Source organism: Nipponia nippon, unplaced genomic scaffold (genome assembly GCF_047370975.1).
Source record: "Nipponia nippon isolate SJK-2023a ecotype South Korea unplaced genomic scaffold, ASM4737097v1 scaffold_4, whole genome shotgun sequence".
Classification (NCBI taxonomy): domain Eukaryota; kingdom Metazoa; phylum Chordata; class Aves; order Pelecaniformes; family Threskiornithidae; genus Nipponia; species Nipponia nippon.
This window is the reverse complement of record NW_028262358.1, coordinates 125,426,841-125,443,680: the sequence shown is the minus strand read 5'-3', so window position 1 is coordinate 125,443,680 and position 16,840 is coordinate 125,426,841. Positions and strand designations below refer to the sequence as shown.

Sequence of the window (16,840 nt, the reverse complement as noted above, 5' to 3'; positions counted from 1 at the left end):
GTCCCGAGAACCCTGGACCGAGCAGCCTCCAGCTGCTCTAATGGCAGAGGGAGGCAAGCCGCTGGGTGTCAGCGGTCCCAGCCCCGCACCCGGGGGGTCCAGGAGAGCCCCAAACCCCCTCCCCCCCGGGACCAGCACGGGGCGGGGGTCCCGAGGCGGTGACGATGCCCCCCAGCAGCAGCAGGAGGGCTGCAGGCCGGGGGGGGCCGGGCCGGCAGAGCCCCCGGAGCGGGGCCGGGGGGGTGGTGGGGCCGTGCCCGGGCGAGGGCCCTCCCCGGCGACCGCAGCCCGGCCCCCGCCCGCCCCGCCCCGCTCCGCCCCTCCGGGCGCCCTGACCGCCGCCGGCCCCGGCCCAGCCGCGGCCCCGGGATGCTGCCGGCGCCCGCCCGGGCCTCCCACCGCCCGTCGCGGCGGAGGGGCCGCTGCAAGCGCTGCCACTCGGCCTCGGCGAGGTACGAACCGATCCCCCCCCCGCCCCGAGTCCGGGACCCGGGTGCACGGCGCTGGGCACCTCTCGTGTACGGGGAGCGGCGGGGGCCGGGCACCGGGGCTGCCACGGGGGCTGGGGGGCCGGCACCGGGGGGGGGGGGGGCGGGCACCGGGGGAGAGCACTGGGGGTGAGGGTCCCGGTCCGGGCACCGGGGCTGCCCCGGCGGTGGGGGTCCGGGACGGGTACCAGGGGTGAGGGGCCGAGGACGGGGACCGGGGCTGCCCCGGGGGTGGGGGTCCCTGTCCAAGCCCCAGGCGTGGGGGTCCCGGTCCGGGCACCGGGGGTGAAGGTCCGGGCACCGGGACAGCCCCGGGGGTGGGGGTCCCGGTCCAAGCCCCGGGGGTGGGGGTCCCGGTCCGGGTACTGGGGGTGAGAGTGCCCGGGCACCGGGGCAGCCCCGGGGGTGGGGGTCCGGGCAGCGGGGGTGAGGGTCCGGGCAGCGGGGATGAGGGTCCCGGTCCGGGCACCGGGGCTGCCCCGGCGGTGAGGGTCCGGGCAGCGGGGGTGAAGGTCCTGGTCCGGGCAGCGGGGGAGAGCACCGGGCTCCGGGCAGCGGGGCTGGGGGCCGGGAGCAGGGCGAGCCCCGCGCAGGGTCCGGTCGCCCCCGGCCCCATCCCGGTGCGGTGGCCGGAGCCTGCCCGCCCTTGGCGGCTACCAGTGGCCCGGGGCGGTGTCACTCAGGCGGGAGCTGCGGGGTGAGTCACCGGCAGGAAACCGGTTGCATCAGGAACGGGACTGGTTTTCCAGCCGGGGCTCTGGAAAACCCCGCTCCGGCCTCCCTCCATCCACCCCCTCTCTCCCCAGCCCCATGGAGAAGGGAGCCAGCCCCTCGGCCAGCACCTCGGCGGCCTTGGCCTCGTCCTCCACGGCCACCTTCAAAGAGGAGTTGCTGTGCCCCATCTGCTACGAACCCTTCCGGGAAGCCGTGACGCTTTGTTGCGGCCACAACTTCTGCAAGGGCTGCGTGAGTCGTTCCTGGGAGCACCGGCAGCACGTCTGCCCCGTCTGCAAGGAAACCTCCTCCTTCGACGACCTTCGCATCAACCACACGCTCAACAACCTGGTGGAGAAGATCCTCAAGGAGGAAGGGCAGCGGCAGGGCCAGGCGGCCGTCCTCTGCCCCCTGCATCATGAGGAAGCCAAGCTCTTCTGCCTGGAGGACAAGGAGTTGACCTGCTTCATCTGCCAGAGCTCCAAGCAGCACGAAGGGCACAAGATGCGACCGGTGCAAGAGACGGCGGCGGATTTCAGGGTGAGGGATGCTTCGGGAAAAGGGGGGGGACCGATGGCACGGAGAGGCACCCCTACACCTGGAGGGGTGCAGCCCGCGCACGCCCTACCGTGAACTTGCCAGCGCACGGCTTTGGCTCGTGCGTGGTGTGGTTGTACCCGCCGGCGTGCCGGGATGAAAGGCGAAGCGGCCACGCTGCGAGGGTGGATCCCCGCGGGAGTGCCCCTGCCGCATCGCTGCCCGACGCTCTCCCTGCCTAATAATTACCCGGTGCCACCCCGTCCCCCGGGACACAGCCGTTTGCCCCGCGGTAAAGGGGAGCGGGGCGATGCTCCCAGGGGTTTGGCCCGGTCCCCGCGTTTCCTTGGCTCCTTCATCCTCTGCTGGGCTTGGCTGGATCCGGCCACGCTGGTTTTTGCAGCAGCGCTTCGGGGCTGGGAGTGTGTTTGGGATGAGGGTTGCACAATTCCGCCAGCCGGGGAGGGATGCGCGATGGGGAGGCAGCCCTGAGCCCTGCGGGGCAGGATGGGCCATGGCTGCACCGGGACGAGGAGGAGGAAGAGACAGGCTCCGGCCAGCAGCCGGGCATCGTGCCAGGACCTGCCGTGTTTCCCGGCCGGGAAAGCAGCCGCTGCTGTCCTGACTCAGCCTGCAGGGACGAGCCAGATTTCAAATGTCGCGGGGCGGCCGTGGGGCTGCTGTTTCACAAGGCTTGGCGGGCTGCCGGTGGGACCGAGCCTCCCTGGGAGCGGGGCAGTGGCTGCCTGCAGCTCCGGGACAGGCCGGGACTTGACGGTGCCTCAGTAGAAGGGCTTAAAAACAGGGGGGAGGATTCGCCACGGAGCAAAGCTCCTCTGCCTCGCTGCTTCGGGGCAGCGTGTTTGCACAGCCCCGCGCGGAGCTGACCCCATGCAGCGCCGGCAGACCTCGGCCACAGCAGGGTAAAGGGTGGATTGAGCAAGGATCCTGCTTAACCTCGTCCTACTGGGTTTGGGGCTCTTGTCTTTCCGCGTTGGAAACCCCGGGCGTAGGTTTGCGAGGGTCCTGAAGGCGTCTCCTCCCCGCAGGCCAAGCTGAAGAACATGGAGACCTCCCTGCGGGATAAGGTGACGGATTTTGGGGCCGTGCATCGCTCCTACGAATCCATCTCCAAACACAACCAGGTGCGTGGTCCCTCCTGGCAGGGAGGCGATGGGCCTGATCCTGACATGTGTGCACACGTATGTACGTGCCCCGGGTGGAAATGCGGCTGGCTGTGGGGTGGGAGCATTGCGCCCATCCTGGGCTGCTCCATCCCTGAGGGAGGAGGGATTGGGAATTGGGGACTGGGGTGCTGGGGCTGGGCCTGCCGTGGCAGCAGGGCCATTGATTTTGGGAGGGTGGCGTGGTCTCGGTGGGAGCTCAGCGAGTCCCTGAGCGCTGGAGCTGGTTGGAGGGCTCCGGAGGAGCGTTTCTGGGGGGAGCCCAGGGGAGGTGGGGGCTCCGAAGGGAGGTGGTGACGTCCCCATGCGGGGCAGGTGGAGGCGACGCGGCTGGAGGAGCGGATCAGGAGGGAGTTTGAGAAGCTGCACGAGTTCCTGCGGGGCGAGGAGAAGGCGCTGCTGGCCCAGCTGCAGGAGGAGACGCGGCGCAAGCACAGCCTCATCGAGGGCAAGATGAAGCGGTTGGCCAAGGAGAGCCAGGCCCTGCTCAACGAAACCCGCCAGCTCCAGGCGGACCTCAAGGAGGATGACTACACGTTCCTCATGGTAAAACCCTGCCGGGGTGCTGCCCCGTGCCCCGCGGGGTGTCACCCTCGCCGTGGCACCCTCCTGCCTCTGCCGGGGTGCGAGCGGGGTGCTGGGTGATCCTTTGGGTGTTTGCAAGCCCCCGTGACCCCTTACAAGTGGGGGGCTGATGTCCAGCGTCTCCTTCTCTTTCAGACCCACAAGAACCGCAAGCGTAGGTAAGTCCCGGTTCCCGCCGTGTCCCCTGCCCGGTGACACAGGGGTGACACCTCCCTGGGGTCCGAACGGGGTCTCCCGCCTGGCTCCAGAGCGAGGTCTCTGCCCCGAGCGAGTTCCCGTACCCACGTCTCCCCTCCGGGTCTGGGTGCTCCGGCAGAAGAAAGTGCTGGGGGGGTCCCTAAGGGCAGGCAGCACCCCTGGGTGCCTCTGGGCAGGATGGGGGGGCACGCAGGCAGCATTGCAGGTCTTTCTTAGGAGGAGCTTTAAAACCCTGATATTCGGGGGGGGGATTTGGTGCTGGGACCCTCCTGGGGTCATTCACCACCCTCCTGGGGTGAGGGCAAGGTTTGGGAGATGCAGGGTGCTGGTGGGGAAGCCCCTGCCAAAACACAGGGTGCAAGGAGACACAGCCCGGTCCCTTCCTCCATCCCTGCCCCGTCTCCAGGATCGCCTGCACGGCCGAGGAGCCGGAGGCCGTGGCCTCAGGGATGCTCCTTGATGTCGCCAAGTATCTGGGCTCGCTGCAATACAACGTGTGGAAGAAGATGCTGGACATCATCACCGTAGGTGAGGGGCTGGGTGCCCCCCAAAGGGTGGCTGTCCCAGGGCTAAAGCAGCCTTTGCGTGAGGCAACCCCAGGGGTGGAGAGAAGGAGCATGGAACAGCCATGCCTGCGGCTGATGGGCCTGGGGAAGGGGGTTGGAGAGCGTAAAGGGTGCTCTGGGGCACTTGCACCCCAAAAGGGAAGGCCTGGAGGGTGCGTTTCTCCATGGTGAGCTGGGTTAGGAAAGGATGGATGGGTGGATGGATGGATACCTGCAGGGCTGTGGACCCCCATAAGCTCAGCCCTGCATTACTCCAGGCTCCTAACATGCATATCCCCGCCCCAGTCCCCTTCAGCTTCGACCCCAACTCTGCAGCGGGCTGCCTCTCGGTGTCTGAGGACCTCACCAGCGTCACCAACGGGGGCTACGAGCTGCTGGTGGAGAAGAACCCTGAGCGCTTCACCTTGGCCCCCTGCATCCTGGGCTCCCAGGGCTTCTCCACTGGCTTCCACACCTGGGAGGTGGACCTGGGTGGCATCATGAACTGGCGGGTGGGGGTGGCCCGGCCACGCGGTGGCACCCAGTGGACCTTCCACCACGATGCTCGCTCCGGTTTCTGGTATATCTACCGCCTGCTCGGGAAGGATGGCGAGATGTGCCGAGCATCCAACACGGCGCGTTCGGAGGTGGCACTGGGCGACCTGAGACGGATCCGGGTGGAGCTGGACTGTGACGAAGGGGAACTCTCCTTCTACAACGCCGACTGCAAGACCCACATCTACACCTTCCACGAGAATTTCGGCGGCACCGTCTTCCCCTATTTCTACGTGGGGGCCACGCCGCTGGGCGCGCTGCCTGAGGCGCTCCGCATTTGTCCCCTCCGGGTCCGTGTCCACGAGGATGTCCCGGTCTAGTGGCCACCATCTCCTGCCGCCGCTGCCTCTACCTGCATTTGGGGTTCTCCAGATGCTTCTTCAGCTTTCCTTAAATTCTTTCCCCCCTCCCTTTTCTTTTTTTTTCATGTATGCACTGCCTCTTTTTTTATCATGAATAAACACTGCTCTTCTGGTATGGCTCTGTGCCCAAATCGCCCCAGCTCTTTTCCTGCCCCTCTCCATCACTGATCAAAGCTGGGAAGGTCTCGGGTATCTAAAATAGTAAATTAAACCATCTGGGGGCTTTCCGAGCTTGTACAAGCGTCGCAGCTTGCGGGGCTCCAAGTCTCCCTGCTGTGGGTGAAGCAGGGGCCGGTGGCCCTCGCCCCAGCGCCTCGGGGACGGGAAATCCCGCAGGGCTTGGCTGGACGCAGGCAGGAGCGTGTGTTTCCCCTCTACAAGAAACCCCATCGATGGGGACGTCCTTGAGAGGAACGACCCATCTCCTCCGACCCTTCTCCCTGTGGCTTTACCCCTCTGAGGGGCTTTTCTATAAATCCCCAGCTCTGGGAGTCAGGTGATGACGTGCGGTTGGTGTTTGGAGGTGGAGGAGGCTCAGAGGTGGGATGGGGGGCGGAGACAAAAAAACCACCGTCTGCAACCCCGGGCTGGGTCTGGCCCGATATTAATCCTGCCAAAAAGGCTTCTTCTTCCACCCCGGTGAGCACTTGGGGTTTAAAGGTGATGCCCTGGGGAAAGGGAGGGTGGGTGGCGGGCCGTGCTGCCCTCGCTGCCTGGCGCAGCCCGGCCGGCCGGGACCTCGCTGCCAGGATGCTGATATTAACGGGTGGTTTCCATGGTTTCTCACCATTTGCATAGGATGCTCCTTAGGAACAAGAGCTGGTGGTGGAAAAACAAAAGGGAGATGTTGGAGGCGTGCGGTGCGGGGGCGACCCCGGGGGTCCTCCGCCTTCCTGACGTCGGCTGACGTTATCTCTTTCCAACCGAGCATCCCTGGATACGGGGAAAGGAGGAAAATCAACACGAGCATCCCATCTCCCTCCCCGCGCCGTATCCCGACGCTGCCCATCACCCCCCAAAAACTGGCGCTGCCTGGAAATTTGGGCATCCCGCAGCCACTTTAGGCACAAGCGAGGCGTTATTTGGGAACAATAAAAAGCCAGGGAAGCTCTTTGGGCTGCCGGGGCCGGAGCAGAAGGATGCGTTTCTTTGTCAGGTCCAAAGGGAGCATTTCCCTCCCGCGGCCGCCAGCGCAGGTGCCTGGCGTAAAAATGGCAATAAAAAGTGAAATGAGGCATCGCTTCGGGTGGCGAAACTGAAATGTTTTGTCTTTTTGTCTGAATCATTCGGTGAAAAATTGGTTTGCAGGAAAACAATATGAATTAATGAACTGGTTGGCTCTCTAAGACTCTGCGGTTTTTAGGGTAATAAATGGTACCTGCATCTTCCCCTGAGCTTAATTTCATTCCCACGGAGGCAGAGAAATGGCTTTAAGTGGAAACCAAGGCAGCGAAGCTGTTCCTCCCACTGACACAGACCTCCCCTCCGGAGCTGGCCCGGGAGACAGCACCCAGCCTGCGCCCATGGGTGGTATCTCCCCGGGGCTGACCGTTCGCTCGCACATCCCGCGCTGGAGGACAAATCTGGGGAAAGCTCCGGGGAGGAGCAGGCGGGTTTTCCGTGGGACCCTCCTCTGCGGCCATCGCATCCTTCCCCGACGCCTGAGATCCCGCCTGGGACGCGCCCGTTACTTGCAGGACCTTTTCCGAGCTCAGACCTTCCTCCTCGCAGCAATTAGAAGCACCTCCTTTATTATTATTATCATTACTATTATTATTATTATCATTACTATTGTTATTATTACTATTATTATTAGGGTAGCCTGATTTTTGGCTGCTCGTGGCAGGAGGGGGAGCGATGGGCCCTGCTCCTGCGGGGTGCCCGGGATCCCCATCCATCCCAGTGCTGTGGGTGGGCACCGCTGGGTCACGGGTGGGCGTGGGGGGCGAGTGGGGCTCCCGGTACCTGGGTGGGGAAGGGCTGGGGCTGCTGCAGTGAAGCCCCCTCCCCATCAGGCTCTACTGACCCCCCCCTCCCCAGCATCCCCCCCATTTATAAGGAGGGGCGATATTTCGGAGAAGCAGGCGGCTCTCCCATTGGCTCGCAGCCCGGCGATGATGTAATTTCTACCCAATCCGAGGGAGGACAGCACCTTTTCCCCGCCCCTCCCCAGCCCTCCCTCACCCCGGGTACCAGCCAGCGCCGGGGCACGGAGCATCCCGGAGGGGTGGGGGGCAAGGGGGGACCCCCCTAAAAAAAAAAAAGAAAAAAGGAGGTTTCCCGGGGTGTGCACAGCAGCCCCGAGGATGCCGAGGCCTGGGGACTCATCCTGCACCTCGGTCCCCAGCGCTGGGGCAGGCGGGTTGAGGCTAAGCCTGTGCCCTGGCCGGGATCTGCTGGTTGCTCCTCCGCCTCTTCCCAGGGTCAGGAATCCTCTGGGATACGGAGGAGCCAAACCTGTGGGTCTTCCTGAAGGATCTGTGGGTACCGAACCTTTGGGGGGACCTTGGAGCGGTCCTGGGAGAGGAATCGAGGAGGCTGCGGGGCTGGACATGGGCTCTGCATCCCCCCCCCCGGCACGGCCGGAGGACGGGAAGGGTTTGGGGAGACGCCGTAGATGCTCACCCCATCCTCAGGGTCTCCCCTGCTCTCAGCCGAGGGCCATCCCGGGACAGTCGGACCTTCCCACACGGCCGTCCTCCTCCTCCAGCCCCGTCGGGCCGCAGGCTGCCAATGGGTCCCACGGCGAAAGGTTTCCCGCATCTCTCCCAGTCCCTCAGCCCCTGCCCGGGAATGGTTTGGGTGCTGGCACTGGGATGCTGAGCAAGTTTCCCTAAGGCAGCAGGCTGCAGCCATGGGAAGAGGGAAACCCTTCGCCTCCCGTGGCCTCGTTTCGCTGCCGTGGCTCTTTCCTCCCCAGCATCAGCCTGGCTCCACGGCCAGCGTCTCCTCCAGCCACCCCCTACCGTGTCCCACCCGGGAGCTGGGGACGGTCCCACGCCAGGCTAACGCCCCGGGGAGGGTTTGGTAGGGACGGTGTGGATGGGGAAGGGGTGGCCCATGGCAGCCTGCAGTCCCCGTCACCCTGGGTGCACCCAAATCTCCTTGGCCTCCTTTTTCTGTGCCTCGTTTCGTTTAGACCAGCACACGCTGCTGGAGAAAACCAGTTCCCAGCGTCGGAGCAGCCAGGAGGCTTTGCAGGGCGGAGGGTGGCAGCCCTTAGGGACGGTGGCCACTGAGCGTCCCCAGAGCCACAGTCTTGCCCAGGGGCTCCAGGAGCTCCATCCCCCCAACCGCTGGTCCTGTGGAGCTGGGGGGCAAGGAGGCACCTCAAGACGTGACCCCCCGCCCCCAGGGGTCCCAGCATCTCCCCGGGCTCCAGCAACCCCAGCCAGCCACGCAGCCAAACCGCGGCCACCAACGCGGGGTGGCGAGGAGGGGTTTGTGCCCCGAGCCCGGACCATGGGGACCTCAAAGGAGCATTTGAGCAGAGCCCCCCGCCACGGGGTGCCGTGCATCCCGGTGCCAGCCGCAACAGGGACCGTCCCGCGGCCACGTGGGCCCCCACAACGGCTCTTTGTCCCCCAGTTGGCTGCTGTCCCTCAACTCTTTCCTCCCCTCGGCCCCCTCTGTCTCAGGGCCGTGCTCCGGTCCCTCTGCAGCTCCTCGCCCGTCCCGCGGGCACCCTGCCCACGGCACCCACGCACCCAAACCCTGCCGAGCCGGGGGGGGCTGCGGCGCGGAGCTCGCTCATCACCCAAGAATTAAAGGACCCTTTCATGGGGAGGCGATGTGCCAGAGCGGGCCGCGTTACAGCTGCCCCACCATGACCTAAAGGGCTGAGCTGCGGTGTCACACAGGTGATGTCACCCCCATTTCCAGCTGGGTCACCCTGTCCTTCCCCATATCCCGAGGCCGTGGGCTTTGCAAAGCCACCCTACATTCGTTTCCCAGGGGGAACCACCTCCCCGCGGCCGCCCTGATGCTCATTGCATAACGGAGCAGGCCGCTGCCTAAATATACCCGCGCGGGTCCCCAGAGGTGCCGGGCTTGTGACCGCCGTCAGACGGAGCCGTCGGTGATAAATAGGCCAGAGCGAAGCATATCTGGGGGAAGGAGAGTCAGTTTAGGGGAAGGACACGGCCCTAAGAGATGTCCCAGCTCTGCCGGGGCTCCCCGGGGACCTCCGCTCGCCCCGGCATCCACGGCGGCATCGCCCCAAAATAGTTTCGGGATCTGGGACTCGGCCTTTCCGAGCTCCCGTCGCCCAGTTTGTAGGAGGATAAGGAGGCCTGGCGTCCCTTCGGGGCTGGGGACGGGGCACGGCGGGCTTGGCCGCGTCCTGGCCCTGGGAGGACGGAGGGGACAGCCGCTAGCCCGCGCCGGCGGGGGGTCCAGGGCAGCGGGGTGCTTGGGCCCTACCGGAGACGCCACCCCGTTAAACCCTCCCAGTCCCCTCCTTTGTCACTTTGTCACCCTCCAGCTTTGTCCCGCTCCTGCAGAGAGCCCAAGCTCCCTTCCCACCATGGGCTCAGCCTTTTCAATCCACCCCCCCTAAAAAAAAACAAACCCCAAACCCCCATTTTCGGGCCGAATCCGGCCCCTCGCCCCCACCCCCCTTCTCCTCCTGCCTCCCCTTGCTTTTATCATTTTTTCCCCTTTTTAAATATACATTTTTTTAAATTCCCCTTTTTTTCTTTTTTCTTTTTTTCTTTTTCTTTTTTCTTTTTCTTTTTTTTTCTTTTTTCTTTTTCTTTTTTCTTTTTCTTTTTTCCTTTTTCCTTTTTCTTTTTTCTTTTTTCTTTTTTTTTTCCTTTTTTCCTTTTTTTTTCCTTTTTTTTCTTCCCCCCCCCCCGAAAATAGCTCCTCGGCGTGATGTCACCGGGCTGCTCCCCGGTTCGCACAGCCTCCGGACCAATCCGGGGAGGCGGCGCGGCTGCGCCAATGGCTGAGCGGGGAGGTGATGTCATGGGGGCGCGGGGGGGCCCCGGCTGCGATGCTCCGCGCAGCCCCCCGCTCCCGCGTTAAATGAGCCCGGGGAGCGCGGAGCAGCAGCCCAAGCACCGGCGGTGGGTGAGTACCTGGGGGGGGGGGTCCTTGGGGCTTTTTTGGGGGGTCCTTGGTTTGTTGTTTTTTTTTTTTTGGGGGGGGGGTTGGAAGGCGAAGGGTTGAAAAGTTTCTTTTTTTGGGGGGAGGGGTTGGGGGATTTTTGCCGGGGGTCCTCGGATGTCGCTTTCTGGTCGCGACAGCCCTCTTGGTCCCCCTCCCCATCAGCATCTTCCTCGCAGCCCCCAGCCCGCCCCCGCGGCCCCCCCCCCCCCCCTTTTTTGGGGTGAGCCCCCCCATCGGCGGGGCTTTTTCCATGCGCCTGGAAGCAGGAATGAGCCGGGGGGTCTGCACCCCCCCCCCCGAGCTCAGGCTGCTGGAGACCCCCCCCCGCACCCCCTTTCTACCTCCCTGGCTCCGCACCACGGCCTCATCCTGCCCTGCCACGGGGGGGGGGCAGCCCACGCCCACGCTGCGGGGATGGGGCTCAGCATCCTCCTCCTCGCCCCAGCACCCTCAGAAGGGGGGACCAGCACCCCCCAGCATCCTCAGGACCCCCTGGGGGGCGGGTTGGGTGCGTGTCCTCGCTTGGAGCCCCGCAAATGTGGGGGGGCCGGAGGAGGGCAGGGCCAGCCTGAATTATTGATGGTGGCAAGATGCTGGCGGAGGTGACCTGCTCTCAGCAGGCGCTGAAATATTTATTCCAGGGAGGGGGGCAAAGAGAAGGAGGCGGCTGCCATCCTGCCTCTCCCCCGGAGAAAGGGGGGGAAGCATCCATGGCTTGGCTAAGCTTCAAGGGAGGGAGCGGGGAGCCCCCCCCCCCATTCCCCCTCCATCGCTGGGGGCTTCTTCTAGGGAAGGGGATGGGAGTTTTGGGGGGGGGTCCCCAGCATCTCAGGGGATCTGCAGCGGCCATCAGGGTGTGAAACCTGGCTGCAGCCTTTTGGGAAGGATCGGGCCCCCTCCCCGCCACGTGCGCCTCGGCGGGAGCGGGATCGCTCCCACGCTGGGGGGCTGAGCGAGCTTTCGGTTTGGGGGTGACAGCAGCAGCGGGGCCCCGACCGCACCCCGCTCCCCTGGGGCTGGGCGCGCTGGTCGGGGGGCACCGAGAAGCAGAGAGGGAAGGGAGCTCAGCAGGGAGGGGTTTCCCTCTTGGAGGAGCCTCCAAATACCTTGACCGGCATCTTCATCCAGCGAGGAGGAGTGGGGCTGGCAACATCCCTGGGGATGGACCCTGTCGTCCTCCCTGGTTTGGGTCTGATGGGCGATCTCTGCATTTTACCCTCCAGCCAGGGCGTGAACGCCACAGGAGGTCTGGGAGAAGGGTTTCTGTAGCATGAAATCCAGCCAGATCCTCCCACAATCCCAAGGAAAATAAGGATTTGGGGTGGTAACGCAAGGGGCGGGGAGGGACGAGCAAGAATAATGTTTTCAGCTGCCTGCTTGCAGGCAGGCAGCTCCCAGCCGGGCTGTCAGAGCTCCAGGCACAGCCTGGTGTCGGCACATGAGCCATCAGAGCATCCCCACCCTGCCTTGGCACCATGGGTACGGCCCTGGGTAACCCCCAAACCCCCCCAGCCCTGGCTCTGGGGGTCACCAAAAAGAGGGGAGCATCCCCAGGGAAGGTGTCCCCGGCAGGGTGTCCCCCCATTTTGTCCCTGTTCCTCCCCACCCCGGCAGCTGCGGGCAGGTTATTTGTGTGATCCCCATCTCAGATCCCAGCGGGATGGGGGATGAGATGTTGGGATTTCTCAGGAACCCCCCAGATGGAGCTGGGTCGGGAGCTGGCAGTGCCCGGGATGCCCACGGAGGGGGTTTGCCGCTTTCCTGGGGGGCTGCAAGGATTTAAGCATTTTAAAGAAAGATTTCCCCCCCCCCCCCCCCTTAGAAACAAAACCCATGAATAATTCCAAAACCCAAACTCAGCCCCAACTTTGGCACAGCCGGGAAGGGCACTTCCACCGGGAAACCCCTCCGATGCCACCGCCACCCCATTTGTGTCCCCAAAACCCTGGGAAAGGGGGATGGCGCCGGCTCCCCTGGGTTTTAATGCGTCCCTGGGTGTTGCCGCCCCACGGCAGGTCCTGCGCTCGCCCCGGGGCTCTGCACCCCGGGGGTGGGGGGGGCCCGGTGCCTCAGCCCCTCTGCCTGGGGCCTGGGGCTCTCCAGACACAAGTGGGGACGGCAGCAGGGGTGGCCTTGGGTCCCAGCAGAGGCTCTGCAAAGCGGTCGCACTGGTCTGTGGGGTGTGCGCGCGCCTGCGCGCTGCTCCTGGCACACGCGTGCACACGTGCGGGTCGTGCAGGAGTTGGGCAGCCCGGCGCGAGGAAGGGCTGCGTGTGCCGGGCTGCTGCCGTCGTCCCAGTGGGTGCCCATCCCACCAGTGGGTGCCCATCCCACCAGTGGGTGCCCATCCCAACAGCACGTACCCGTCACACCGCACCAGTGCATCCCCATCACACCAGTGCATCCTCATCACACCACACCAGCATGTGCCCACCTCAGCAGTGCATCCCCATCACACCACACCAGTGCATCCCCATCACACCACACCAGCATGTGCCCACCTCACCAGTCCATCCCCATTTCACCAGTCCATCCCCATCACACCACACCAGCGTGTGCCCACCTCACCAGTGCATCCCCATCACACCACACCAGTGTGTGCCCACCTCACTAGTGCATCCCCATTTCACCAGTGCATCCCCATCACACCGCACTAGCGTGTGCCCACCTCACCAGTGCATCCCCATCACACCAGTGCATTCCCATCACACCACACCAGCGTGTGCCCATCACACCAGTGCATCCCCATCACACCACACCAGCATGTGCCCACCTCACCAGTGCATCCCCATCTCACCAGTGCATCCCCATTTCACCAGTGCATGCCCATCACACCACACCAGCATGTGCCCACCTCACCAGTGCATCCCCATCTCACCAGTGCATCCCCATCACACCGCACCAGCGTGTGCCCACCTCACCAGTGCATTCCCATCACACCACACCAGCATGTGCCCACCTCACCAGTGCATCCCCATCACACCAGTGCATCCCTGTCACACCACACCAGCGTGTGCCCACCTCACCAGTGCATCCCCATCACACCAGTGCATCCCCGTCACACCACACCAGCATGTGCCCACCACAGCCCCCCCAGCATGCACCCAAGGCCGTCTGTGGGCAGCTGTCCCACTGCCCACTGGGACAGGCAGGGCTGGGCGATGTCCCCAGCCCCAGGACACCCCGCAATGGGCAGGCATGGGTGGGCAGGGCTGGGTGACGCCCCCAGCCCCTGGGACACCCCACACTGACCCCGGCTCTTTCCTCCTCCAGGTCCCAGGAACGTTCTTGCTGCAGACGCCCAAGGATTGTCACGCCATGACTCTGGCTGGTACGGCACCGTCAGAGGGCCGCGCGTGGGGACAGGGGACAGCATGGCTCACCCAAGCCCGTGAACACAGCCCTGGCACCCCCAGTTTGAGTGGGGCCCCATCCAAACCACCTTGGGGATGGCTCTGCCCTGGGCTAACCCCTGCCCTGGGACGCTCACGGCAAGGGGACATGCATGGGGTTAAGACACCAGGGTAGACGTAACCCATATGGCCATGAGTAAAGCACCCGGCCTCTGTGTGCCTCAGTTTCCCCTTTGCACACCTTGCTTCCCCCACCTAAATCACCCTGTTGGCAATATCTGGGCAAATTTCGGTGCCAGCCCTTCCCCCGCACGCAGATGCCTGGCAGGACCCCCCCACCCCTCTGACCCCGATCCCACCATCTCTTCCCAGCTTACAAAGAGAAGATGAAGGAGCTGCCTCTCGTCTCCCTCTTTTGCTCCTGTTTCCTCTCGGACCCCCTGAACAAGCCGGCGTACACGTATGAAGGTAGGAGCCTGCTGCCCACTCATGGCCGAGGGGTGCATGAATGGTGGGGGCTGCGAGGGGCTGCAGACCCCCCCTTGGCATGAGTGGGGTCACCCTCAAACCGAGAGAGGTGGCTCCCCAGTTTGCGGGGGGTACCGGACTGGGGGGGCTCGGGCAGCCCCCCTCTGCTGTAGCTCCGCTGCACGAAGCGCGGGGCGTGGGCTCGGTATTTTAAGGCAGACCGTGTCGGGTGATTCAGACTGATTCATGTCAGCGGGGCCAGAGGCGACAGCGGCAGCGGAGGGGGTTGCTCAGCCTTGGGGTGCTCCTCCTGGTTAGCTGGGGGGGGCTCTGCAGCCAGAAAAAGGCTTCATGGTCCCATTCCCCATCCCTGAGGCAGGGCTGAATGCTGCCCTGCTTGCTTGCCTCTCCCTCGGGGGGATGCCCAGCCTCTCACCTCGCCCAAATATTCCCAGCTCAACCCCCTTGATGGGTGTCTTGGAGTCCCTACCCCAACCCATGACATTGGGGCTGAACCGCAGGGGTGCATTCGGGGTGCAAGGATTTGGGTGAAACCAGTGGGGATCGGGGAAGGTGGTGGTGTGGGGGTGGGCTGCAGGTGTGGGACCCTGGGATGGTTTGCCCGAAGGGGTGGGATGCGCCCGCACCAGCAGTCAGCCCGTGCCCCTCTCCCAGCAGACACGGTAGACCTCACCTGGTGCGTCATCTCTGACATGGAAGTCATCGAGCTCAACAAGCGGACCTCGGGGCAGTCCTTCGAGGTCATCCTGAAGCCCCCATCATTTGACGGCATCCCCGAGTTCAACGCCTCCCTGCCCCGGCGGCGTGACCCGTCCCTGGAGGAGATCCAGAAGAAGCTGGAGGCGGCAGAGGAGAGGAGGAAGGTAGGTCCAGCAGATTGTGCATGGCACTGCAGCATGGGGACATGCCATGGGGACACGCAACCTTGCACTTGGGGTGCTCGGCAAGGCATACCCACCTTTGGGGACCTTGCTGAGGGGATGGTTTTGGCCAGGAGGGTAAGGAACCCATGGTCCATGTGGCCATCATGTCCGCTTTGCCCATGCAGTACCAGGAGGCTGAGCTGCTGAAGCATCTGGCGGAGAAGCGGGAGCACGAGCGGGAGGTCATCCAGAAGGCCATTGAGGAGAACAACAACTTCATCAAAATGGCCAAAGAGAAGTTGGCGCAGAAGATGGAGTCCAACAAGGAGAACCGCGAGGCCCATTTAGCGGCCATGCTGGAGCGCTTGCAGGAGAAGGTGAGAGCCCGGCGAGGAGGGAGGGGGAATGTGCTGGGACACCGGTCCAGGAGGGTGTCACAGGACACCCGGGCACCCTGCATGGCTCTTGGGGTGGCATTATCCCCTGGGGACACCACCAAAGGGGGGGGACCCCTCTTCCCCTCCCACCGTGCAGCAACACCCAAACGCAGCGTCCCACCCGGGGTGGGGGGTCCTACCCAGGGACGCACCGAGCCTGACGTGTCCGTAGGCTGATGAGCGGTTGGTGGGTGGAGAGCTGGGACCCATAGCTCATCTGCAGACATGCAAAGCCTTTGTTTTCCCCATGTCCCACCATGATGGCCTGGCCCCACCGTTGGCAATTTTTCCACCTCCCGGGTGGTAGATCTTCCCCTGGTCCCTTCCCCAGAGGCCGTGGAGCCATCAGCTCCCCAGCAGAGCTGGAGGGGTCCGTGCTGCCATGCTAGGAGATGCTTCCACCCTGCCAGCCTGTGCAGACCTCTTCTCTCTCCCCGAAGCAGGTCTGTTCCCAACCTCAGCACGGAAGGTCCCACCCTCACCACCTCCAGCTCCCTCCAAAACATCCCTTCTGCAAGGAGCTCGCCCAGTGCCCTTCTCCAAACGCCTCAGCTAGCCTTGGGTCAGAGGCAGAGAGCACGAGATAATGAAGGACAATCCGAGCTAACCCCATCTCCTTGGGGCTCCCGGTCCATCCCGTCTGGTTGACGTCTACCTCCTAGCTAGAGGGCGAGGACAATCTGTCCCTGAGTGCCTCCACAGTCCTTAAAACACCCCAGGGGAGGAGAGGATGCTGTTGACCCATCGGTGGTGTCCCTCCGGGGATGAACCTCGCAAACGCCCTCGTGCCTTCGAACCCCTACGAAGCCGCTGGCCCGCCCGTGGGGACCCCGAAGTCCGTCCAGCTAACGCGTGTCCCCCCCCCCCCTTCCCTCCTACCCCCCCTCCCACAGGACAAACACGCAGAAGAAGTGAGGAAAAACAAGGAGCTCAAGGAAGAAGCCTCCAGATAAAGAGACCATGGTTGGACTGACAGCTCCAGGGAGGTGGCGGAGGCTGCCACAGCGCAAGGTTGGATGGTGGAAGGGTGGACGTTCCTCTGCTTTCTTTGTTCGTGAATGTAAAGAGTTGACCAGTGAAGCCATCCTAGTCGTTTCGGGGAGGGTGGGGAGGGAGGAGAAAGGAGGGAGGGTGGGCGGGAGGGTGCTGGCTTTGGGATGCCCACCTCCTTGGTGAGTCTCATGAGCCACCCGTCAACCAGGTCCGGAGGAGACAGCCGAGGGCTGGCGAAGCGGAGGAGGTGGCCCCCCGGGGAAAAGCCGGGGGGGGACAGAGCGGGTGGGGAGGGAAGAGGGGGGGGAATGTGCGTCGTGTGTGACTTTAATTTGGTGCTGGGCAGGCAGGGCGGGCAGGTGGGCATCCTTCCAGCTTCCTTCTTCTCCTCCATCCCACTCCATCGAGGGGTAGCGGCATCTCTT

The 16,840-nt window shown here is 64.2% G+C and overlaps 2 protein-coding genes across 5 annotated transcripts; both read left to right on the top strand.

The window, feature by feature from the left end:
• The first annotated feature begins 319 nt into the window (after positions 1 to 319).
• TRIM35 (tripartite motif containing 35) lies at positions 320 to 5,293 on the top strand. Its single transcript, XM_087775998.1, has 7 exons — positions 320 to 452; positions 1,295 to 1,742; positions 2,789 to 2,884; positions 3,239 to 3,469; positions 3,644 to 3,666; positions 4,113 to 4,234; positions 4,558 to 5,293. Exons 1-7 carry the CDS (start codon positions 370 to 372, stop codon positions 5,124 to 5,126), a joined length of 1,572 nt encoding a protein of 523 aa, XP_087632124.1. The 5' UTR covers positions 320 to 369; the 3' UTR covers positions 5,127 to 5,293.
• A 4,827-nt stretch (positions 5,294 to 10,120) lies between these two features.
• Positions 10,121 to 16,516, top strand: STMN4 (stathmin 4). 4 transcript variants are annotated; one of them, XM_087776002.1, is made up of 6 exons: positions 10,121 to 10,241; positions 13,554 to 13,611; positions 14,006 to 14,101; positions 14,780 to 14,985; positions 15,171 to 15,362; positions 16,316 to 16,516. In XM_087776002.1, the coding sequence occupies exons 1-6, from the start codon at positions 10,197 to 10,199 to the stop codon at positions 16,373 to 16,375; spliced, it is 657 nt and encodes a 218-aa protein (XP_087632128.1). In that variant the 5' UTR covers positions 10,121 to 10,196; the 3' UTR covers positions 16,376 to 16,516. The 4 variants fall into 4 exon arrangements, with proteins under 4 accessions (XP_087632128.1, XP_087632127.1, XP_087632126.1 ...); XM_087776001.1 differs by having other exon boundaries at positions 14,777 to 14,985; XM_087776000.1 differs by lacking the exon at positions 16,316 to 16,516 and adding an exon at positions 15,866 to 16,303.
• Positions 16,517 to 16,840: the final 324 nt, after the last annotated feature.

Excerpts from the sequence above, each read along its gene's own strand:
- TRIM35 (XM_087775998.1), top strand. The coding sequence starts at position 370 with ATGCTGCCGGCGCCCGCCCGGGCCTCCCACCGCCCGTCGCGGCGGAGG. Across the intron at positions 1,743-2,788 it reads AGACGGCGGCGGATTTCAGG|GCCAAGCTGAAGAACATGGA; the intron begins GTGAGGGATGCT and ends TCCTCCCCGCAG. Across the intron at positions 3,470-3,643 it reads ATGACTACACGTTCCTCATG|ACCCACAAGAACCGCAAGCG; the intron begins GTAAAACCCTGC and ends CTTCTCTTTCAG.
- STMN4 (XM_087775999.1), top strand. The coding sequence starts at position 10,197 with ATGAGCCCGGGGAGCGCGGAGCAGCAGCCCAAGCACCGGCGGTGG. Across the intron at positions 13,612-14,005 it reads TCACGCCATGACTCTGGCTG|CTTACAAAGAGAAGATGAAG; the intron begins GTACGGCACCGT and ends ATCTCTTCCCAG. Across the intron at positions 15,363-15,865 it reads TGGAGCGCTTGCAGGAGAAG|GTCTGTTCCCAACCTCAGCA; the intron begins GTGAGAGCCCGG and ends TCCCCGAAGCAG.